General features: G+C 32.3%; 2 protein-coding genes across 6 annotated transcripts in view; one reads left to right on the forward strand and one right to left on the reverse strand.

The window, feature by feature from the left end:
• The window catches only part of LOC148627294 (protein MON2 homolog), a 263,342-nt gene that overhangs the window by 19,799 nt on the left and 217,289 nt on the right, over positions 1 to 26,254 (reverse strand). For 3 of the 5 annotated variants that reach the window (XM_088571115.1, XM_088571120.1, XM_088571101.1), the window contains 9 exons: positions 19,753 to 19,863; positions 19,083 to 19,258; positions 17,104 to 17,266; positions 16,509 to 16,769; positions 15,888 to 16,086; positions 14,878 to 15,473; positions 13,026 to 13,040; positions 11,252 to 11,395; positions 10,464 to 10,592 (listed from right to left, as the gene is read on the reverse strand). In XM_088571115.1, the coding sequence (XP_088427241.1) occupies positions 10,464 to 10,592; positions 11,252 to 11,395; positions 13,026 to 13,040; positions 14,878 to 15,473; positions 15,888 to 16,086; positions 16,509 to 16,769; positions 17,104 to 17,266; positions 19,083 to 19,258; positions 19,753 to 19,863 (1,794 nt within the window). The remainder of the gene's footprint in view (positions 1 to 10,463; positions 10,593 to 11,251; positions 11,396 to 13,025; positions 13,041 to 14,877; positions 15,474 to 15,887; positions 16,087 to 16,508; positions 16,770 to 17,103; positions 17,267 to 19,082; positions 19,259 to 19,752; positions 19,864 to 26,254) is intronic. The other 2 variants (XM_088571125.1, XM_088571108.1) reach the window with 1 other exon arrangement.
• On the forward strand, positions 1,277 to 7,875 carry LOC148627295 (uncharacterized). Its single transcript, XM_088571093.1, has 2 exons — positions 1,277 to 1,397; positions 5,443 to 7,875. Exon 2 carries the CDS (start codon positions 5,582 to 5,584, stop codon positions 6,380 to 6,382), a length of 801 nt encoding a protein of 266 aa, XP_088427219.1. The 5' UTR covers positions 1,277 to 1,397; positions 5,443 to 5,581; the 3' UTR covers positions 6,383 to 7,875.

Consider the following 26,254-nt stretch of genomic DNA (forward strand, 5'->3'; position numbering starts at 1 on the left):
ACTTTGTGCAAGGTAAAGTTACAATGGTTTACTTACTGGAATTATATCTGTTTGTTTACATTTTTTACTAATATATCTTTTTTTTTAAATTTGAATGTATGATAATTTTTCATTATGAGTTATAGACAAAAACAAAGTTTTGAAATAAAACTTTACACAATTTAAAGCAATACTATTTTTACAGGTGTTAAATCGACATTTTTTTCCCAGAAAAATATAATAATCACTTTTAGAATTTGTATTATTTGAAAAAGAACATGTTTTTTTTGGCTTTCATGCTTAAGTTGTCTCATTATACAATACTGAGATTGAACAACATTGTATGTCTTTAATTCAGATTTTAGATAGATCTAAATTTAAGCAAAATTTTCAAGTTCATACGATTTTTTTTAAGGAACAAAAAGTGACAAATTTCTATTACTTATTTTAATTATATGAACATAAAACATGACACTTATAGGGACTCATACAAATTGTTTATATAGAGCAATTAACTTAATTATCACTCAGATTAATTAACATTCATGTCAAGAAAATAAAAATTCCAAGTGACATTTTTACACAACTGACAAATTCATAAAATTTCAAAGATGGTGTCAAATTTCTTGTTTATAGCTGCAGGTTATTTATTTTAAAAGTTGTGGGCTATTTTGGATAAATGAAATTTGAGAAAACAATGTTGACACAACCAGTTTCCTTGTTCTGGGTTTTAAAGCTACTGGAAAAATTCTTAAGAAATATAATCTATAAAGAATATTAAAAAATAAAGCTTGCAGAAAAGACAAACATATAAATAAAAACTTTTCAGTATAAATATTCTGTTCGTCTTTTAATAAGATATTTCTACTTTGAAAGACAACACAAAAAATGTTTGTTAATTTTTTCATAATTACTTAATTGAAAGATTTCCAAAAAAATCTATTAAAATTTAATTATTTTTTATCAGATAATACACAATGAATTAATCCCTTAAAAATGACCTTCTCTCAGTGATTTTCATTTTCATAAAAAATATTTACAAATCCCAAAAATTACCACAGGTAAAAACACTCAAGCCCTAACAGGTATAAGATCAAATGAGTTTTCCTTTAATGGTATTATTGTTGTTGGTTAATTAACAAAGTTTTGCTGCTATGGTTAAATAGTCACATGGTTCAATAAATTATAAATAATCAACTAAGTTGAAAGGTCAAATAGGGAAATACTCAAATTTGATTGGTTGATTCATGGACTTGTAAAGTTTGTGTAATATTGACTGGTCAGGGAGAAATAGGTGGACATCTAAATGGACAAGCTAGTGAGATAAGTGTAGGTCACTGACATTTTGAACATTTTAAAAAGATGCTTTAGAAAATTATGTAATAGAGGAGGAATTGCTGCATTCTAGATAAATAAAGGTAAATATGAACAATACACTAGCCATGTGGTTCTGTTTATGTTTTTGTTGATGGGCCAGTTTTGTCCAGAATGAAGTTGTTTACATTTGGCAAGGAACTATAGGTGTGTGACTCAATATTGAATAATGGTGGACATAACCTAAGTACACTGTAAACACCTTGAATATTATAAAGGCATTTGGAAATAAATAATTATAAAAACTTCAGGTAAACAAATATGGTCAGTTTCAAGAATTGGTACAAATTGTTGTGATGATGTAAACATTTTGGGTTAAATATATAGGTTAATTATTAAAATGGACAGAGTTGTTTTGATTATTCATTTTGATACAGGAGATTGTACCTGTTAATATTAACAGCAGTAAGAAAGTAAATAGTTATAGGGAAAAAATGAAATACAAACACTTTCTAATAATGGAAATAACTTATGCTTATATATTGCCTTGTATGCTACCTACATGTACATTGTAAACATGTATGTGTTTGATATTAATTATCTTTTTTTAAATACATGTGCATGTATCTATATTATTATCTTTTTTTACTCTACATGTACATGTATCTAAAACAGACCTGCATTACAAAAGGGGGAACAGGGGAGGGTGTAATAAAAAGTTTAAAAACAAGTATTTTAACAGTTACTTTATTCAGCATAATATTGAATAAATTAAATTATTTATTTTGAGTTAAATCATAATAATTTAAGAAATCATAACTTTGGGTTGTACATAATTTTGCATGGTTTTTAAACTTACATGTATAACATACCACACGAACCAACACAAAAACATCAATTTCAATAATCTTTTAAATATGACTCCAAAACAATCCATTCCAAAAGGAAAATAAAACTTAATTACTAATCCTGTATGAAAGAAAATAGTCAATATTTTTTAGTAAGCTTTAATCCTGGCTCTTTGTACATATTGGTCAAAATTTTCTGGTGATTATTTTAACATTAAAACTACAAGTACATTTGCACTGTAAACTGATAGTCAACATAACAAATATGAAATATGTAACATTTACTAAAAGTACATGTACATGAACTACATGTATCTATTTTCTTCTTTATGTTTACACCTTCTCATTAGTAAGGATGTGCTGATGAAAAAACTGACCTCATAATTTTCATGACAATAGAATGAACAATTTTTTTGGAATTCTCATTTATTGTTTTTGTTTTTATGATGCTTCTCTTTCATGTTTTATCACACCATATAATTCAGATTCTACCACTCCTTTTTTTTATCTTGACTTTTCTTGTAGATCTTGCACAACTGCCCAATATGGGAATTACATGTATACAATTAAATATCAAATGAATCTTCAACAAAAAGGGACATTGCTTATTTTAATAAATGAGAGCTTTAGGTTTCTTAACACATCTGTCATACACACATTATGTGACATACAGTTATTTATTGTCACTCTCTCCAGACTTTAAATGAATAGGGTTGTTGTGAATATGAAAAATGTACAGAGGAAGGTAAAACTATACAATGTACCTACAATGTACAATATACAAAATAAATATGGAGTCATTCTTCCATACTGCTATTAAAAAAAAGTTTCCTGTACAAAATATATACCCAACAGACTACTTAAATATCTTGAAAAGAAATCATTCATCCAACTTTCTGGTTCCATCATTTATGATATGAACAAATCCTGACTAATTCCAAATATACAGGTGTATTGAGTCAGACTTAAAACAGCAGATAAGCAAGTTGTGACCTCCACTGCCCTTGCAACTTCAAAATAGACGAAAAAGACAAATATATCACAAAGCCTCTTCATATTCATTTATATGCTGGATGAATTGCATGTATCCTCCAAATGGAAAATTGAGTGCAAAGAAACAATAATACCAACACCCCCTCCCTTTGAATGGAAGGATTTTGACTGGAAAATATTGGAACAAATGCTTTATTGGTCTATTGGACAAATTGGTGAAAAGTAACTTTTACAATAAGATGACTTGACAACTTTTCAATCTTGAATGATTTGACCCATTATTTTGAAGAAAGGTTTGACCATATTTTATTGATACTATGCACAGTAACTTGTATAAAACTAGGATAATAATAGGGGAAACCAAATAGGGGAGAAGCAGTAAAGAATTGAATTATAGCTTTCTGTATTGTAAAACTTTGCCATTCTGACAACAACAGGTTTAACAAGTATCAAAGGATAGCTTGATAGATAAATCTGGTGGTGTTTTAATGACATCTACCTTCATTTACCTTTGGCTGAATGGCCCTCAATCAAGGGGATTAACTCACAAAGGTGGTCCAGTTAACTCCCTTTTCAAGAGAACAATAAGAAATTGACACCTACCCTGGAAACAGCCCTGGGGTTATTGTTAAATGTCAAATATTTTGTGGGATAATTACTAGGATTAATAAAAGAGATTTTTACTTTTTTGTGTAGAATGACATGAATTGTTAACAATACATTCTATATCAAATAGTAAAACATGTTCTAACGATAGAGGGCAAGAAGAAAGAAAAACATGACAAATATGTGTTAAAAGTCTGTCATGTGAAAATGCAATTTACATTAGTAAGACTTAAAGATTTTATATGTACATGTATTTTCAATCAAATCCTTATATGTAAAAGAAAATATATTGACATATATTTCAAAGCAAATGTATATGGAAAGAACTGTCCTTCCATCTAATTCTTCAAAGGAAGTTTATGTTCTTTGACATTAAAAAATCATGATCTAGTATTCATACAGATACATTTGTATATTAAACATTCAGAACATCCTCATGGACATGTGACATGGCTAGCCAAAGCTGAAATAACAAGTCTTCATTCCTCAGGCCATAATCCATGGAAGACAAACAGTTAATAGGATTATTCTTCATCAACAGTAAACCCATGATCCACCCTCAATTTATTTCATGATTGATTGCAATTAAAGTAAATGATTGCCTTATTCAAGGTATCATCTAGGCGTATGCCATATTTTTCCATAAGCTGCTTTTGAAATACGTATGTAGTCATACCAATTTGATCTAAAGAAATCAAAATCACAATTAAGAACCAATTAATGTTGCTATAAACAGTTTACAAACTTATTTTCAACCACAATTAACCATCAGCAATCATATTTTATTTGTGTAATAAGAACTTTGACTGAAACAAAAATCTAATTACAGATAATAAGGATTAAAAAAATTGTCAATGTGATTAATAGTGATACAGGATTAGGACGTTTCACATATAAAATCAGGATGCACATCAAACTTCTGATCTTTTTCCATAAATGAACAAGCCTGTGATATAATCCTAAAGGACATAGTTACAATACACTTTGCTAATGCTTTAACTGGTAAGTTGGGATGTTGTAAAAATTTTTGTTGTTACTTTCTATAAATTTTACCAAAACAGTAGGTATACAAAATTAAGCTTATTGCAACATTTAGTATTGTTTTTATTATTGTGAAATTAAAAAAAAAACAATTTATACATCCTCTTCCTTAACAAGCTTAGCTAAAACAAATATAACAATAAAGTTTCAGATAGGAAATTTGGAAGTACATTGTATTACTATCTGCAATGAATTACCAATACAAATTAACCATACTAATATCTTCTATTCATGACATAGTACTTCCTGCCATAACTAGTTTGAATGATAAGTTCAGGTATAAACAACTTCCATTTGTTGTTTTTAAGACAATTTTTTTTAAAGTAAATTCTATATTGACACTACACTTTGGAAAGTCAGTAACATAAAAAAGCATCTTATTTGAACTACAGACAATTGCTTCCCCATCATTATGGAAATACACAAAAATGTCTGTTGCTGACACGTATCCATATACAGCAGCTGTTGGCTGCTTTATAAAAAAATAAAGATGGCCATGTACCGTTTTACTACCAGCATTACCATAGTCTCTTTCCTTGTACAAATGTAAATTTATCAAAAAATGAACAATTGAGTTAGTGTATGCTGAAAAACATGCTAATTTAATAATAGGCATTTCATAAATTCAATTTTTTTTCACTATGGTATATTTCTGTTTCAGGGATTTTAATCTTTCACCTGGAATCCATCACAGATCGTAAGGAGAATAAATAAATCATACACTGATATTACACATACTAAGTAAGGTCAATAATTACTGTGTGTGTTCATTAAATATCAAACTGGAGTCCACATTTGCAATGCAGGATCCCTACTCTATGATGCATCGAGACGATAGATTTTTCAAGCCTTATAACCAACCATCTTCAAGTTCTTCAAGATTTTCCAACATGTCAGCATCTTCCTCATCATACTATGGAATGCATTATCCATCTCACACCATTACACAGAGTGACTTGAGTGGATCATTAGACTTCTCACAATTTCCAGCCGGTGTGGAGGGTTTAATGACATCGTCACCAACCACACACACAATGCCGAACCCTATACCGGCACATTCTTCCAACAACATGTCAACCTTACCAACAGATAGTTTGTCGCCAGACTCATCAAATAATCCTCCAACAACCTTATCTCTATCACATAATCACCATTCCTCCAGTGGTTCTCCAACAATGGATGTTTTAGATGTTTTAAATTCTCATAGTTCTAGTCCCATTGATGATAAGACAAGTATTAAAAAGAAGGAGACTGATTTTAATACAAATACAGAACTTTCATCACCATCATCAACAACAAGCAATCACTCATCACAACATGATTCAAACAATGCTGAATGTGATGGTGAAGGTGACAATAACATGCCTCCAAAGAAAAGGCAAAACTCAAGTCAGGATTCCCAAAGAGACAGTGCTTATTGGGAAAAACGAAAGAAAAATAACGAATCTGCAAAGAGGTCAAGAGAAGCTAGAAGGATGAAGGAGGAACAAATAGCATTAAGGGTAGTATACCTTGAGCAGGAAAATTTGCAACTTCGTACTGAAGTGTCTCTATTGAAAGGGGAGATTGAAAAACTGAGATGCATGTTGTACAATCCATGAGAATGGACTTCATCAAGAACTTGAGATAAATTCTGTGTTCAGATATCAGTGTTCAAAAGGCAACTGTGTATTTTATTCTGTCTCAATGGCAACAATGGAAAAACAACTCAGGGTCATAAATCAGGGTTTACTGAACTGTGATATGAAATTTCTCAGGGATGTCAGTCACAATGAACTTTCATTCTAAATCATAGAATGAAAAAAAAAACATGAAATGTTTGTTACAAATTATACATTATTGTACAGAAAATATATTTATTGATTGTGTATTAGTGCTGTACGAGAAGTTTCCACGACCATCTGATATTAAACAGGGTTATATCCTTTTTATAGCAGTATTCACTACATTTGACCAGGCAGTTTTACTACATCAAAAAAAATAATTCTTGAAATTTATTAAGACTACAGAAGAATTTTTGATAAGAAACCTATCCAAATTGGGAAATTTACTCCTTAAAAAATGAGAATAGAATATTTTTTCCCTGTAGTTTCAAAACAAAAGAAAAAAACCCAAACTAGTAACATCTACATGTGGACTGGCTCAAAGTAAAGATTGATACATTTTGTTCACCAATATATAAAGTACCAAATCTGCAATACAATATATCTCAGCCTGGTCAAATGAAAACAACTGTCATATGGACATTTATACATGCTGAAAGGCAAAAAGGGTAACCATTTTGTTGTGATTTTTAATAGAGGATTTTTTTAATTGTTAAAAACCAGTTTTTTTCTATTGAATTGGAACCCGGTAACTTGTTTGAATGTGACATTTTAGCAATTGTTTGCAACTTGTTGTGTACCATTTTATTTTGTACAGATTCAATTTTTTATTTACAAATACTCCAATAACTTTCAAGTTTACTCATATGCATGTTTCTGCAATAGTCAAATATTTCGGATGGTCTTATTCTACAGAAGTCACTGAAACAGGTAATCAGCTGTAAAGTCTTTGTACAATGTATCTTTGTAAAAAGGACTATTTTACAGTCTTAAAAATTATTTGAAATCTTTAGAATGTTAAAATTAATGCTAATTCATGCCATCCTGGTTTTTTTATTGAATATGAATCATACAGTTACATCCATTATAAACATGGATGATACTTACAATTATTTTATTCAAATATAATTGTGAATCGTTATCTTAAAAACTTTATATCAGTTGATATTTTATACAATACTCAAATTCAAAAAACTAGAATATGACTTATAACAAGTATAGATGTATAATCATTTTGCCATTACCATGCCAACCATTTGTTTATACTAAGTACCCCGGTGTAAAATAGTATTATGTAAATGCTATGTAAAGGTGTGTATTCACACCAATTTGTTCAGCAATGTTTGTGATTACACATTTTTAAAAAAAAACAATAATAAATATGCAATAAATCAAATGAAAATCAGAGGGTGTCATTTTCCTGCATCTTAAGAAATAAAATAGTGTACTCCAATTCATATTCCCTGACCTTTGACCGTAATTAACTATCATACAACTACAAAAAAACATTGTCTTTTAACTCTAAGGTACACAAAATCACAGCATATAGTCCCTCAAATTTCATGGAAGAAACCTTTCTGATTGTACACAATACCCTTGAATGGGACTTTATGAAGGGGTCTGAATAGCAGAACATGACCATTACAGACAGAATATGAAGTACTACAGGCAAAAAAATGCTATGCAACTCTAAAACTTCAGATTAATGACTTGATGGAACAACAGTGGGACCATCATATTTCAGAAAACTACAACATAATAAATATCAGGTATTTTTAGTAAAATCTGACTTGTTCCATTAACAATTAAAATATACCTTCAGGTTATAAATGTATATGTTTGTACATGTACATGCAAAGTCATAGCAAAACTGATCCCTCATGACAACAGTAGTCATTCATAACTGATAAAGAACTTTTTTTTTTACAATGAACCTGGTAACTGGCCTCTATAACAAGGTCGGTTATAAACGGATTGCCAGATATGTTATTATTGAGACATTTACACAAATCGTTATAACTTAATCATAAAAACACACAAGTTGAATATACATGTATATTTATGGATAAAACTGCACCTAATGATCCATAATGATATAATACAGGAAGGGTCATATAGTGTATGGGTCGTTATACAATGGACATTAACTAGATGCACTGTCCAAGAAACAAATAGTCATGTTTCAAGTATAAACCCAATCAAAAGTCAGGCAATGGCTGACTTGATCTGAAAATTATTCTATGAGTCTTTAGGCACTATAAATACAGTGCATATTAATTTTTTTTTAAAATAGTTATGGAGACAAAATCTTTCATGGTACATGGTATTAGTCTGAATTTCAAGCTACTGGTACTTGTATTTAAGGCATCTAGAGTTACTTATCTTACAATTAACCAATTAACATTTACAATGTTTTTTTTTTCAACAGAAAAGTCCATTATATAGCAATATCATTTACATGTAACATGAGCATTTATGGAAGTTTAAAGAACTCAAAAAACGTTCAGATATAAAAATGAAGTTATACCACTGTGATATTACACAATATGTGCCAGTTTACTAGATGTACATGTATTACTTTCTCAGTCCACATTCTTTATGGCTATGTGAAAATATTTCATATGCAAAACAGAAGATCTCCTGAGACTGGCATAATTTCATCTTCACAGCTTATAATCAATGGTCAGTAGCAACAGTTAACCCAATACTGTTGAGTACATTTGTACTGCAGCATATATTTCACAGATACAAAGAGAGATAACTCAGTTTCAAATATTGAATCATGAAAAGAAATTCTGATCCATTAGGGTTATCTCTCTTGTCATATAATAAGGTGGCCAGATTAAAAATGAGAGGTTATGTAAAGTGACAAAGACAGTTTAATAAATATATCTTATGATTCACAGAAGTCATGCCAATATATTTGAAAACCCAATAATATTCTCACCAATAACTTGCATCTGTAGAACTGCATACAGAAAGACATGACTCTTATCAATTCGATTAAACATTATAGTGGCACTAGGATACCAAAATTGAACACCATGGTGGCATGGGAACATCCAGGTTAAACACTACGGCAGCATGAAAACACCCATATAATTCACTCCAGTAGCATGAGAATGTCCAGACTAAATATTGTAGCATGAGAACACCCAGATTAGAAAGTACCAGTAGTTGTTTTCCCCTGCTAATATTGCCTAAATTTCTATGCTTAACATATGAAGAACACCTTTTTATTCTCCAAAAAGAATGGTTTAAGTCATTTGGCTATAATGTGTCCATAGCAAGAGACCCAATTTATGAAGATTTCCAATATTCTTTTAAAGAAACACCATAACCCCCATCCCCCCAAAAAAAAATAACAAAAAAAAAAACCCCAAAAAAACAAAGCACCTTTTATTAGTTAAGTTTGTTCTAGATGTGTTAGGGATGCTGTTTGAAATATAAATAGATTGGAAGTGTTAGGAACTGACATGATTCACTGTAATACGGTTGTTTCTTTTTGTAATCTTTTTATACATAAAATATACGACTTGAAAACAGGAACTTTATGGTACCTGAAATTAATACTTTTTTCCATTATAGGAGAGCCAGTGATGAGTTGGCTGTAAGAAAAGGGGGATGCAGTACAGTCAATCCTGACTAAAGTGATCTTCCAGGGGAGATTACATTCATTTTCATATACATAAGACACACGGTCTTAGTATACAGGTTTCTTTTACATGGGATTCACTAAATAGGGATATATATCCTTTTGACAGCTATTTAACCGTCCGTGCGAGACCCGACAAAGTGGTAAAGGACGTTAAAGAGTAATCAAGGTTATAGCGGTAATCAAAAGAATGTAATCCAGGGACAAAGACCAGACATGGAAAACAGACATACACAACAAAGAACATAAAGTAACTAAAATCATACATACAAAGTGACAAAAGTAAATGAGCAACTCGGACTCCACTAAAAACTGGGAGCATGGACCAGGTGCACCGGTAGGGTAAGCGTGCTCTTAGTAGTAGCAGTTATTGAACTTGAATATTACAAGAGTGACAAACGTTGATCCCTGGTGAATAATTACCTTTAAAATATGCTCCAGTATATGACCATTGATGACAGCCTGTTGTTTGGCAGTCACCCTGTATAGATCTACCACCATCTCGACACATTTCTCAGAAAATGGCACAAAATTCATGGTTACCCAATCAACCTGTTGATATAGTGTATAATAGTAATAGACAAGTTCAGATGGTCAAGTAGTTTTTGGCTTAAAATATTAGGAAGTCAAAAAGATTTTAGTGTAAGTTGTTTTTTTTTCCAGAGAAACTCTTGATAAGTAATGATTTTAACATTTTTTCAACCACAAAAGAAGTAATTAAATTATTTCACCGTAATATGAAATTATTTCAATGTATGCATTTTGGTATTGAAATTTTACTTTAAAACAGCCAAAATTGTGCAATAATTTTCTAAAAGAAGAGTTTAACATTCTTACATAATTGTGGTAACTTTTGGAGCAATGTTTTTGGTTTTTTGAGTTGCTTTTTTGTTTTTGTTTCTTTGTACAAGTTATTTTGTTTTTTTCATATTCCTGACTGTGTGTCTGTTTTCCTTGTCTGGTCTTTATTCTTTATTATTTTGTTTTCTGCTTTTATCTTGGTTCCCTTGATTACTCTTTCAAATCTATTCTTGTTTTATTGATTCCTTTTAAGTATGGCAAGTTCAGCCTCCTCTTTGTTCAGCTAACTGAATACATAATGTTTAGTCATCCAATAAGCTCACACATTATGAAAGGCCAAATTGTCTAAGTTTTGTCATCAAACTTAATCTATTTTGAACATTTGGTTATATATCACTATATCTACCTACCGATGGTCCTTTGACAGTACCAAATGCCTTAGCTTCTATCTGTCCAAACTTTGGTACCCTGACACCATACTCTACATATGTTAACAACTGATGGTATATATCTGGGTACATAGACTGCATTTGTTCTGGACCAGCATTTACTGCCTGTAAAATAATCAACATTGTAATGATGAAACCTATCTTTAACAAAAAAAAGCATATCATTCAGTGAATTGTAAATTGATATATTCTAACTACTCAGCTCAGCATATGAATCATCATTAATCAATGGCTTTTAATTAAAAAAAAAAAACAACATTGCCTTACACTGAACTAAAGTGAAAACACTAATAGGACAAATTTTCACTACCATTTAAAACAGAGTTAGTAGTATAAACTAATGGTAAAAAAATACTGGCAACCCCTTGCCATTAAAGAGACGTTCTAAGACCTTATGCTTTGACCTTGAAAATCAATAGAATATCCTCAGTACTACATATTTTCTAAGTCTGGGATGCAATCTACTGGAGGATTTTGATTCTTGGAGGGATAAAGGAATGAGAGATGGAATGACTCATACTATCCTTACTTTACCTTCAGCAGCAAGGAGATAGCAAGCTTGGAACAAGTATATTTAGACTATGTTATGTCTTTCTAGAGTCTAGTTTACTTTTGTATAAATTTTAATATTTTTTGCTTCATACTTCCTATTTTCCCTGCTGGTAATACAAATGTATTTTGTAGTTGCTATGTACATGTTATTCCACAGAAAACATTTCTGATTCAGTCTTCAGATAAATTATTAGGTAACTGCTGGACATTTGGTTCAGCTGATCAGCAAATTTACAGAACAGGACCTAAACCTTCCAAGGGACCTTGATAAAATGACTATAGTTCATGTATTTTTCAAATTATAATTTGTAGAGCTGTTGTGGACTGCATAAAAATATCTTTATGCCAATCTGCAACATTGTTTTAATCTACATACAATATATAATCTATATAGTAGAGTGTTAGTAAAATTCACCCGTGAACACATTGAAAGGAAGTTAGAACATACAGTTAGACCCTTCATACAGTCTAACAATTCTACTATACTAACACTGTATAGCTAAATATGTACAAATATTGGAACATGATACAAGTAAAGCCAGTGTTCAACAACATATCATTTTATTTTTTATTCTTCATGCAAAAGATCTCAAAGAATATATAGTTCTCTTGTAACTGTCAATATGGAGTTACATACAAAAAGGTAAAGAGAGTAATTCAAGCAGTCAACATTTAATCCATACCAATTATCATTGCAAACCCCAAAAAATTGGTATATAAGAGTATATTAAACTTCATAGTAGTAGAACAGAGAACCTGGCAAGTTGTTTTAGGAATGCATAATTTATCCATCTGGTAGAAGTTATAAAAATTACGTTGGGATGTAAAGAAAAAATATCTACCAGTTTAAATATACAAGGTTAAAAAATACTAACTAAAGTTTTATGTAATATCTTGATGACTTTTATCAAACCAATGGAATCAGCTAGAAAGAGTTGAAACAGGCAGACATGTTGATTACTAATACATGTATTATATACCCTGTCTCCACCGAAAAAAATAAAACCAAAAAAACTTGACCAGAGAGAATTAAGAATCAGTTAATAGATTAGGACAAGTAACTGTTACTGACAATGAGGTAAATTATTTTCAAATGTGCACAAGAATCTAGTCCAACTAGACCATACACACTTCAACTGACAGAAGCAATTCACTATTGGCATCAAAACAATACACTAATTACCTTGTAAGCTGCAAACTAAATACATCGTAAAGTCATAAAATCATAGTGAAAAAGTAGGAAAATAAAAGTAATATAAATATTATATCATGCTGATATATTTTAATGAATTCAATCAAAGATTTTGATAAATGAACTATCATTTTAAAATAAAGATGATGAATTGAGACTAGATTAAACTATAAAAAAAATACCACAAAAAAACCACAAAAATGACTTGGAAAAAATATTGATGAGAAGATCTGCACCTTTTAATACGAATTATAAAATGGCTCATATTATGATCTTGCGCATGCACAAAGCTAGTTAAAGTGCACTGACTAGACGAAGTACTGATATATGGTTGAGGCTAAGAACCACAGGAAAATGATGGACTTCGATATTTCCACTAGTTTTTTTGTCCAATTAGTGTTCTGATTTTGTCCTTATATTGCTAACATTCTAAACAACTAAACAACTAAACAAGAAATAAAAAAATTTGATCTGAAGCTGGCAACTGCAAATTAATGTACTGTACTGTACATCACAATAACAAGTTGTTGAATATCACATATAATTATACTAATTATAATTTTGACTGCTCATATATAATGGTTGCTATAGAAACAAAACCAGGTTTCATGACATTGTGGCTGTATCTTTATAGCAAACATATTAATACAAATTTATGCTGTGAGTATTGATACACGGAAAAAACATCTCTCAGCCCAAACTCAATTGACAGTATGTAAGGCAAAAAAAAAAAAAAATGTAAAATATGAAATGTAAAAAGGTGAGCATGCAAATAAACATATTGCTGTGTAGTACATGCACTATGTTCATAAATGAAGAAACAAGGGTGCAACTATTTGCCTTACCCACTTTGTGGTAGAGGCATTGATCTTTTACATTTGAGTAACTATAGTGGATCCTGTGAAGTAAAACAAGGGGATGCTGTGGAGTGAAGGTAGAGGATCCTGTGGAGTGAGGGTAGGGGATTCTGTTAAGTACGTCTTAAGTGATTCTGTAGAGTAATACTAGGGGATCCTGGGAGTGAGTCTAGGGGACCCTGTGGAGTGAGACATGAGGATCCTGTGGAGTGAGTTTAGGGGATCCTGTGGAGTGAGGCTACAGGATTCTTTGGAACGAGTCTAGGGGATCCTGTGGAGTGAGACTAGGGGATCCTGTGGAGTGAGGCTAAGGGATTCTTTGGAATGAGTCTAGGGGATTCTGTGGAGTGAGACTAAGGGATCCTGTGGAGTGAGGCTAGGGGATTCTTTGGAATGAGTCTAGGGGATCCTGTGGAGTGAAACTAGGGAATCCTGTGGAGTGAGTTTAGGGGATCATGTGGAGTGAGTCTAAGTGATCCTGTAGAGCAAGACTGGAGGATCCTGTGGATTGAGTCTAAGGGATCCAGTTGCATGAGTGTAAGTGATCCTGTAGAGTAAGACTTGGGGACCCTGGGGAGTGAGACTAGGGGACCATGTGGAAAAAGACTACGGGATCCCGTGGAGTGTGGCCAAGGGAATCTGCGAACCTTTAATTCGTTCGTCACTCCATAAATGCAGAGGAAGAGATTTGTTACACATGTATCTTACTGAGAACATGTTGTTTATTGTCCAATAAACTTTTTTTTCAGTTGAACATTGTTGCTGGTGTTTCTGTTTTATGAGAATTTTCCCACCTCTGTTTTTTTTTACATTACCTTAGAACCCATACACCAACCAGTAATAAAAATTGACATCTAGCAGGAGATTGTACAAATTTCAGATAAATCATGAAAAGTTGACATAGTTGTTATGGTAGTAATAAATGTATATGATTTTAACATGAACTCCAAACAACCTTTTAGATAGTGGCAGTCATGTTTACTTACTTTAATAAGGACATCCATGGCTTGCAGTACAGCTTCTTGTAAAGGTGTAACAGTGATTTCTGGGTAGGAAGGAATAATAAATGGTGATGCATCACCATGGACAGGAACTGACAATGCTGTTTGTAATACAGACGATAATTTCTGCAGATCAGCAGTCACAAACCGAGTTTTGATATGTTCAAATAAATATGGAAAGGTTTGTATCAAGGCAGTTAAAAAAGCTTGTGAGGGAACATACACTTTTTCTGATTTTTTTGCAACTTTGGGTGGTTTTGTGGAGTTAGTTCCTATATTTAGCCACACTTTCCAAGCAGCTGTCCATAAAGTCAGATCATAATCACTTTCAGCATCAGCTGAAGGTTTATTTGATTGCACTTGTTCATGTGACTTTTTGACCTCCGACCTTTGCATGACCTCTTCAGGAGGGGGAGACATTTGAGGTAATCCTTCTATTTTGGGTTCATCAGTTTTATCCTTGCTGATCTGAAGTATCTCCTGAAAGCTTTTCAATGCCGCTAGAGACACCTCAGCACTTTGACACAGTGATGCTGTTTCTAAATATTCCAGTAACAGTGACCAAGCACGAGGAAAATCACCTGTAACACATGAAAAAAGGTGTATACCACACTCATATCATAGTCAATTCCTGTAGAAATGTCTAATGCAAATGTCTTTATTGAATTTTTTGTGATTATTTTAAGGCAATGTTTAATAGTCTGGAGTAAGAATCTATCACATAAATTTTGGGTGTATTTATCTTGTGCATGCCTAAATCCAAATATTTAAATGCTAATACATTTAAAAGACTTGGTAATTTAATTTTTAAATGATTTTTGCAACAAGAAACTTCATTTGTACATTCACACTACACATTCTGTTGGTACTGAACACAATGAATAATAACATTCCTTGATTATTCCCCTATCTAAGCTTACAACATGCCCACAATACAGTTCTGTATAATTTTCTATTTGTAATATTGTTAACATAATACTGGTTTAAAAGCAGACCTATAGGTTGGAGAAATTTGCGTTTTGAGTTGAATGTTCTAGCCACACCAGCTAGAGTAAGTACTCTGGTCTCCGCCCATTGTTTCTCTGCAGTATCGCGGGAATGATGAATCAGTATGTTGCCAGTAGCAGCTTCATCCTTCACATTAGAAGCCTGTCCTGACAGCTTCTGTACATTTGCCAGCAATGGAAACAAAACCTGTAAAATATGAAGCATTACAGAAATTCACATCATCACCTTGATATTGAATGGTATACTTTACCAAAAAAGCATTTTGCATTAAGATTTACAATATCCTATTGGTATGGCTGGAGGATAACAAGTGAAAAACAACTGATTAAAAAAAATATGAATAAGTACATCTGAACTCAATCTCTATAAAACATTTTATAGAGTCATTGGTGGCAATCCATTACCTCCTCTCCTTATTATAGATTGAACACCTTTAGTACAGGGAATTTTATTCTCTGTTGACTTGTATTAGGATTACACAAGTTGTTAACATTATTGTTTTAACAGGTTTTTGTTGATTTAAGGTTTTGTATGTGGACATGATTAAATATTCAGCTTTGTATTCTAATGTCAGGTCCTTATATGATCCACCCTAACACAATCCTTACCTGCCATAGGACTTTCTGCCATGTATCTTTATGTAAAAGACTACCATGAGCTGATATCATAGAGAACAGTGTCTGCCCAGCGCTTTTCCTGATGGCGGGTCTCTGGTCCACACAGAGCTCACCAAGCTTGGTGTATAGACACATCCAGAGAGAATCAAATGCAGGCATACCAAGTTTTTTACGATCTGCCTCAGAAATATCTGATTCCAGTTCCTTAGATATTCGTTCTCTATTTTGGTAAAAAAAGTCAGAAATGTTCCACTGAAATGAGAAGAGAAAAATATTAATTCAAATTTCATTGATTGTACCATACAATGTTATAGGGAGGAGAACAGATAAATGTTTGTTTACTAGTCCTATAAACATAAACAAAGTAAGTTGTCTGACATCACTATATATGAAGTATATACATTTCTTATAAGTGTCTATTTTTGTTGTTTGGGTAATGTTAATTCTTAATAGGTTTTGTGATTTGTTAGTATATTTTGACAAATTTATTGACCAATAGAAAAAAAAACCAATCTTTATGGGGAACAGAAACCAATCACGATAATCCTCCACACAAATGAGCTTATACTTATTCACTATATTTTACCAATAGTCCAATAGAAGTCAGACTTATATTCAATTCTTGATGCTGGAGACCAAATCTTGCTGCAACATCAACACAAACTTCCAGGTAAACACAAGGAATTATGGGTAAGTAGTCTGTCACCACTAACTGTAAACTCTGGAAAGCTGTTTGTATCAACTTCTCCCTGCAATATATATTTATGGTATTTATTGGTGTTATAAATTACATGTACAGTGCTTGGTGGGGTGTCCCTCCCGTTCAGACTTTAAATGCTAAATATAAAAGTTTTACATTTGAACGATAATATATCTAAAAAAATATCAAAATTTAAGTTGAGATAAAATGCTTTCATGTAGTTCCAAAAATCTATGAAACAGCAATGCTAGTTATTGTCAATTTGTATACTATGTTATGTGCTATAGCACTTATATTGCTTTTGCAAATATAGATATTTTATGTTTACCTAATCATGACATTGTTTTGTCAACTTGAGAAATATGAATTCGCACATGCTCAAATAAATTGTATGTGGGTGGGAATAAAGGAATTATTTCAATTGTTATTTTTTTTTAAATTCAAGCACTATGTATTTTGAGTATTTTTTATAATAACTTTTTATCAACAAATTATTATCAATTAAGTTATAGGAAAAAATCTGCACTATATTGTTATTTTTTTCCTTAGCACTTTTCTTTGAATTGAGCCTTGTTCTACTTTCATTTTACGGTGGATGTGATGTTGCACAAAAACATAGGCCACATGGACATTGGTTCCATGAGAATGAGCTAATATCATTATAATCATGTTTCATAGGTTTCTTCTGTGGCGCTTTGTTTTAAGCCATGTAATGATTTAATTAAAGTGATATCAGTGTAGGTTGCTTGGTTACAAAGTTTTAATTTTGTTAAAAAATAATGGATTTTTTTCTAGCATTATTACTTTATTTATAAAATCTATTATCTTTTAATATATACAATTGTAACACTATATTTTTTGTAACTATTCTCCAGGTTATAGCTTACCCAAATACAACTGGTCACTAATGTATATCATGTTCAAATTTATCTTTAATATGCACCATTAAACCCATATCATTCAAAATAACTTTACAACCAAGGACATTCCCTGGATGGTATGGCACCACAAAAATGGAGTCTTCTGCCACAATAACCATGACTGACTACCACATCGTGAAAAAGCATGTATCATGCATAGTACCAAAGGTTACCAATGGACTGTCCCCTATGGAAGAGTACTTCTAACCCTGAGCCATCAATGACTTATCCCTGATCATTTGTAATAGCACCAATCACACTCAACAGTGAGGGCCATCCCTCAAACAAACTGGATAAACTGGAGTTTCCATGATTATTTTTTATTCTATTAGGACAATTACGGTACATTTTTTACATTTTCATTACCTATTACGGTAACCTTAGACCCACCATATTTGTTCATATTTGGCTGTACTCTTTACACTATATCAGTTGAAATGGTCGTTAGTGAAACTTGGTGCTTTGTATTATTTATAATGAAGGAAAGAGCGGATCAAGTAGAACAATGTTAGATATGTCAATAGTTGTTTACATTATAAGGTCACAGTGTTCACACATGGGCAGGTACAACGATTCATTCATTGACGATTGTTATTTTTGTTTTCATACACGATGGTGCACATGGTGAGTGCTACTGTGTACGTGTATATATATTTTTTACATAATACAATATAACTTTTCTAAAACTTAATGTTTGATATTTTATCAAATAAGAATTTGATGTTCATTCACACTACTGAAATGAATGAAAACAGATGATACACATCAGGTTGTTAAGTGTGTTTTTTCACATGATTTAAGGTGGGCAGTAATTTACTCACACACAAGCAATGCCCAATAAGTCGCATGCTGCTCATATAGCAATCGAAAATCAACCACAGTTGTGGTCTCAAAGCCTTTTAAGGACATCATATTAGAGTTAGCTGTGAGACATCAGTGACTTACCCCTGATCATTTGTAACAGCACCAATCACACCCAGTACCAAGGGCCATCCATGGACTAGTTTGTCACCATTACTATGCAGTATCTGTAGTACACATTCTAGCTGTCTCTGTCTTATATCTGGTTGATGTATGTTGGACAGTTCTTGTAATGGACCAAGGATACAGGTCTGTAGTTTCTAGAAAATAAAATAAATAACATACATGAATTCTGGACAAGTCAGTTGTAAACAGGGATTAAGCCATGTACATCTCACTACATAAAGTGAGCAGAGTTTAAAACAGGGTCATAGATGAACTGTAAATTTACCTTAATTTGGGCATGTCATTTTCTATTGTTAGGTGAAATTGTGTTAGTCAGAGGCTTTTTTTTTCATCAGGAACTACAATTTGTGCAGCTTTGAAAGATCTGATGAAGAGATTAACAAAAGTTAAGATATATTAAATACATGGATTGCATTTTCAGAGCATCTATGAAAAGAAAAATGACTACCATAACTAAGATGTATTGACACCATTGTAATACCAAGATCCAGTGTCAAGTCTTATTAAACTTCAATGTACAGGTTATTTGTATCATTGTTTAATGACTAACTAGACACCTCTTTTCCATGACTATTGATACCACTATTAAAATGATAGTGATGTGTTGAGAAAACGGTTATAGACTCACCAGATTTTGATGTAATGGTGGGTTGTATGAATAATTTAAAGCAGCTTTGACAAGGGAGGTAACTGCCTCTGCTCCCCAGCATCTCATACCATTGTGAGGATGCTGGCATACCTACAAAATCATTACATATACAAATTATAAAAAATAAGATATTACTCATAATATTAATTGATTAAAAATAAATATATCACTACAGTAACTGATAATTTTTTTGTATTAAGAATCTTAAACAACTTATAACTTTATATTAACAATTTTTCCATGAACACATAAATAAAAAATAAAGTTTGTATTTATTTCATTAATAATGTAATTGTACATTGTAAAAATTTATGGACGAAACATTTAAGTAATAACTTTTTAATTCTGACATGAAGATCTAAAATTAAAAATTGCCTGAAACATAAAATATCATCATTCAAAAACATGTGACAATTAAACTAAATAAATACATAAACATAAATAAATAGACAATAAAATTAAGACATAATTGAACATAAATGAGAAGAAATGCCTGATATCTTATCAAAAATTCATTTCAAATTATGTTTTATTAAGCCAGTCCTTTGGAAACACCTGTAATAAACGAAGAATATAAGACATTATATCATACATATATCAATATAATGAAGAAATGATATTCTATACAAGAATTGTGTCAACTATAACGGAAATAAGATATTCATATTAACATTGACAAATATTGAGAAATAAAACTTCACAATGGTGCCTATAAATATGCTTCTGTGACATTGTAGCCATAAAGAGAAGTTAGCAGTAAGTCACTTATGGAAATTGAAGATTAGCCAAGTTTTTGTGTTTTCACTAGATCAAAAATCTTCGTTAAATACTTCCATACAGTATTATAACTAAAAACATACCTAATAACTCCATATCTGTCATGTTTAGTTCCTCCAGAAACTGATGATTTTCTTGGAGCGATCAACATTCTGAAGAAGAAAAAAGCAGACATTCTAAATTCTTCTGGAAATGCAAGTCTAACACATTGGCAGTTTAATGTAACAATGTGTCCTAACCCATCATCGATAATTCAAACCTGAAAACAGGATATCATAGAAGCATTGCAGCTACAGTTGTGGGAAATATGTAAAGTGCTCTCCTTGACTGTAAGTAAAAAAATGCAGAGTTTTGGAAGTAAAAGGAACCCCTTTTGAAACCCAATGATTTCTTCCCTTCCTGTTAGAAATTCATTATCTTTCAATACTTTCCACTGAACAGTACCAGTATTCTTATACAACAAGAAATTTCTAACACTTTTAGATAAAATCCCAGATCTTTAATAAGGACTTATGTAAGAACCTATTAATTGGAGTGAAGCAAGAAAACAAGTTGACATGATATAGAAGAGCAGTAGACTCCAGTTACACTTTAACTGACTGAATACAATAATGTCTATCCACAGTATTATTTCAATTACAACTCAATGCAACTTGTTTAAACCATCAGCTGTGGAATATAGGGTTACTGCATGGATATTGGAGAATACTGTCCCAGCAAGCATTCTGTGTTGCACAAAATTGCAAGAACAATAAAGATAATAGAGTAAAAATTAAATTGTGGTTAAGATGATGGTTACTTATCATCAGAAGCTATATTTATACTTGTGCAATATGGCGCAGACTTTGTCCCTTTCTGTGATAAATATTATGATGATAATAAATTGTAAGTAAAAAACTGACACTAATATTTTCCATTAATGTTTAAAAAGAAACATCAACAAGAACTCAACAAAAATATTTAATCTTGACTAAGGAAACGATTTCATATTCTAGTCTTCAGAACAAGTTTATGACAGTTTTTAACAAATACAAATAAAAAATGGAAAATTTATAATGGTATTTGAAAGAGATTTTCAATAAATCCAAACATCGCCTATACATCTGATGATAAATGACAGTAACGAAATTGAGAAAAGTCTTAAATAATCTATTTCATCACTTAGAAAAAATATGAATATATTTTATTACAGAAACTGGTGATAAATCCTCACTTTAAATCTCAAAGCAATATCGCCATATGAAACCATATCTGGTATCCATTTCATTGAAAAATTAGCATTTATTCAGCATGTTGATGGCATAAAAATAACTTAAATTACCATTTTTCATGAAAAATCACCAATAAGGGATGACACCAAGAGAGGAGTTTTCCATAAATCTATATCTTCCTGGTCTTTAGTGATATCATTGAAGACAATAGTTCCATTTGTCTGAAAATAAATGAAACGATATGAAAAACTGTTGTCATAAAGAGAAAAGAATATAAATCATTTATATACATTATGCTGTCTATGTTTGTAAATTCATAAAACATAAAGTGGGATTAATTTGTACAATAAAAACATTGTATAGGAATGAATGAAGTACAAAAACATAGGGGAATTTGTTAAAAGGTTAAATTTATGTCGATAACTGCAGGATGAAACATTTTATGAATCAAACAGACCCTGCTTATTTCTAGTCATGATCCATTACATATACTATATTATACGTGCTCATAGAAGCATTAGTCTACTGTAAGACAAATTTCATCATGCACGCTCATAGAAGCATCAGTTCACAGGAAGACATACTTCATCATGCATGCTCACAGAAGCATCAGTCAAATGGAAATAAGGGTAACAACAAAATTACCAAACACTAATCCTGGAAGACATACTTCATCATGCATGCTTATAGAAGCATAAGTTCACAGGAAGACATACTTCATCATGCATGCTCATAGAAGCATCAGTTCACAGGAAGACATACTATATCAGGCATGCTCATAGAAGCATCAGTTCACAGGAAGACATACTTCATCATGCATGCTCATAGAAGCATCAGTTCACAGGAAGACATACTTCATCATGCACGCTCATAGAAGCATCAGTTCACAGGAAGACATACTTCATCATGCATGCTCACAGAAGCATCAGTCAAATGGAAATAAGGGTAACAACAAAATTACCAAACACTAATCCTGGAAGACATACTTCATCATGCATGCTCATAGAAGCATCAGTTCACAGGAAGACATACTTCATCATGCATGCTCATAGAAGCATCAGTTCACAGGAAGACATACTATATCAGGCATGCTCATAGAAGCATCAGTTCACAGGAAGACATACTTCATCATGCATGCTCATAGAAGCATCAGTTCACAGGAAGACATACTTCATCATGCACGCTCATAGAAGCATCAGTTCACAGGAAGACATACTTCATCATGCATGCTCACAGAAGCATCAGTCAAATGGAAATAAGGGTAACAACAAAATTACCAAACACTAATCCTGGAAGACATACTTCATCATGCATGCTCATAGAAGCATCAGTTCACAGGAAGACATACTTCATCACGCATGCTCATAGAAGCATCAGTTCACAGGAAGACATACTTCATCATGCATGCTCACAGAAGCATCAGTTCACAGGAAGACATACTTCATCATGCATGCTCATAGAAGCATCAGTTCACAGGAAGACATACTATATCAGGCATGCTCATAGAAGTAACAGTCCATTGGAAGACATACTTCATTATGCACTCTCATGGAAGTAACAGTTCACAGGAAGACATACTTCATCATGTGTGCTCATAGAAGTAACAGTTCACAGGAAGACATACTTCATCATGTGTGCTCAAAAAAGCAACAGTCCACATGAAGACATTCTTCATCATGCATGCTCACAGAAGCATCAATCCACAGGAAGACATACTTTATCACTGATGCCCACAGAAGCAAAAGTCTACTGGAAGACATACTTCATCATGCATGCTCACAAAAGCATCAGTCAAATGGAAATAAGGGTAACAACAAAATTACCAAACACTAATCCTGGAAGACATACTTCATCATGCATGCTCATAGAAGCATCAGTTCACAGGAAGACATACTTCATCATGCACGCTCATAGAAGTATCAGTCTACTGGAAGACATACTTCATCATGCATGCTCACAGAAGCATCAGTCAAATGGAAATAAGGGTAACAACAAAATTACCAAACACTAATCCTGGAAGACATACTTCATCATGCATGCTCATAGAAGCATAAGTTCACAGGAAGACATACTTCATCATGCATGCTCATAGAAGCATCAGTTCACAGGAAGACATACTTCATCATGCATGCTCATAGAAGCATCAGGTCACAGGAAGACATACTTCATCATGCATGCTCACAGAAGCATCAGTTCACAGGAAGACATACTATATCAGGCATGCTCATAGAAGCATCAGTTCACAGGAAGACATACTTCATCATGCATGCTCATAGAAGCATCAGTTCACAGGAAGACATACTTCATCATGCACGCTCATAGAAGCATCAGTTCACAGGAAGACATACTTCATCATGCATGCTCACAGAAGCATCAGTCAAATGGAAATAAGGGTAACAACAAAATTACCAAACACTAATCCTGGAAGACATACTTCATCATGTATGCTCATAGAAGCATAAGTTCACAGGAAGACATACTTCATCATGCATGCTCATAGAAGTAACAGTCCACTGGAAGACATATTTTATCATGCATGCTGCTACAGCCAATGGGAAGACAAACTTAACAAACTTAACAAAATGTTCTAACTCCATTTAAACTGGTCACCATGCTCATTTCTGTCAGAAGAAAGTTGGACTGAGGCCTGATCCAATCTTTACAGATGAAGGATGGACTGAGGCCTGATCCAATTTTTACAGATGAAGAATGGACTGAGGCTTGATCCAATCTTTATAGATGAAGGTTGGACTGAGACTTAATCCAATCTTTACAAATCTTTACAGATGAAGGATGGACTGAGTCCTAATCCAATCTTTACAGATGAAGGTTGGACTGAGGCCTGATCCAATCTTTACAGATGAAGGATGGACTGAGGCTTGATCCAATTTTTACAGATGAAGGTTGGACTGAGACTTAATCCAATCTATATAGATGAAAGATGGACTGAGGCTTGATCCAATCTTTATAGATGAATGATGGACTGAGGCTTGATCCAATCTTTATAGATGAAGGATGGACTGAGGCTTGATCCAATCTTATAGATGAAGGATGGACTGAGGCTTGATCCAATCTTTAACATGGTAAAGGTATTGAGCAAATAACCTTGCAATCTTAAGGAACTTGTACAGGCAGTTGAAAAATGAAGTTTTTATAGAAATGAACCATTACAGAGGATATTGTATACTAGTCCAGTCAATAGATGAGTATGGTACAATACTAAGAATTACATTCACTAGTTAAAGAGAAATATAAAATAGAAGAGAAAATTGAGTCCAAATCTTAAAAAAATAGGCAGCTACAAATGCAAGAGTTGTTGATTACTACTGTCTAAAAACAGAAATACATAGTTTATACACAGTCAATCAACAAACCAAACCTCAGTAATAGAGGAGAATGATATTTACTTGGATTTGGGCACCTGTCATATGTAATGTACAAAATAAGCTGAACATTGTCTACAGCTGCCTACTTTACAATACATTATAATTCATTAATCTAAAGGATACCCAATCAGGAAGTTCACAGTAATTATTTTCCAGCATCTGTTTACAAATGAATAAAGTAGTGTCATTACAAACATGGACTATGTATAGTCACAGACAACCCTATAGATGCATCCATTTGAACAGATTAACATTGAGGAAACAACAGCCATGCTGATTTAACAAAATGACAAAAACAAAATCTGTTTATAAAACATAGTTAAAATTGTAAACAAACAAATTTGTGAAGGATAAGGAAATCCATTCAGTGGGGTTGACATTGTAATCTCCTTAAATTGATTTTTAGAGAACAAGATGCAGACATGTGACAATAACTGTTGATTATGGTGACAGGCACTTCAAACTTGAATTCAAGGATGTTTCAGAGTTGTAGTACAGCTTACAATGCTATTATTGGGTGTATTGTGCTGACTAAACAATAAGAAATATGTAAAGTAAATGAAATTTATTCTATAGATTAGCAGTGATTTATTGATTGTTCTCTTAGTAAAACAATTTGAATATAATTCACACAAAAATAAATTCAGTAAATTCACTCGAGGACTTTCTTCCAGCCAAAAATGTCACAATGTAAATATTAATATGCCGATCCCAAAATTAAAATTTATGTTGAAAACAGTATTAAATGAAGGAAGAAAAATCCATATAATACATAGGATCATCAATTAGTTATCGTGAATATGATCACTCATTCAAAGAAGGCTTAAAGACTTTACTTGTGTGTGGAACAAGTTCTCATACCTCTTTAATTCTTAGCGTTCTTTGGCACTCATGATCGGGTTTTGGTTATTAAGTCTTTCTAATTAATTATCTCATTATTCTCTTATTTCTGGTAAATTTTCATGTTTTCTCACCAATGTGAGAACAAAATAATTTCCTCTCTAGTGAACTTATTGTTCTCGGCAGATAATTGGTTGGAATTCCATTGCAACCCCATCAAGCTGCTGTACTTTAGGCTACAAACCACGGATTCAGATTCCCATTACC

The sequence above is a fragment of the Perna viridis genome, chromosome 1, assembly GCF_037379345.1.
Source record: "Perna viridis isolate PV_CMFRI_1.1 ecotype Kerala chromosome 1, ASM3737934v1, whole genome shotgun sequence".
In the NCBI taxonomy this organism is placed as follows: domain Eukaryota; kingdom Metazoa; phylum Mollusca; class Bivalvia; order Mytilida; family Mytilidae; genus Perna; species Perna viridis.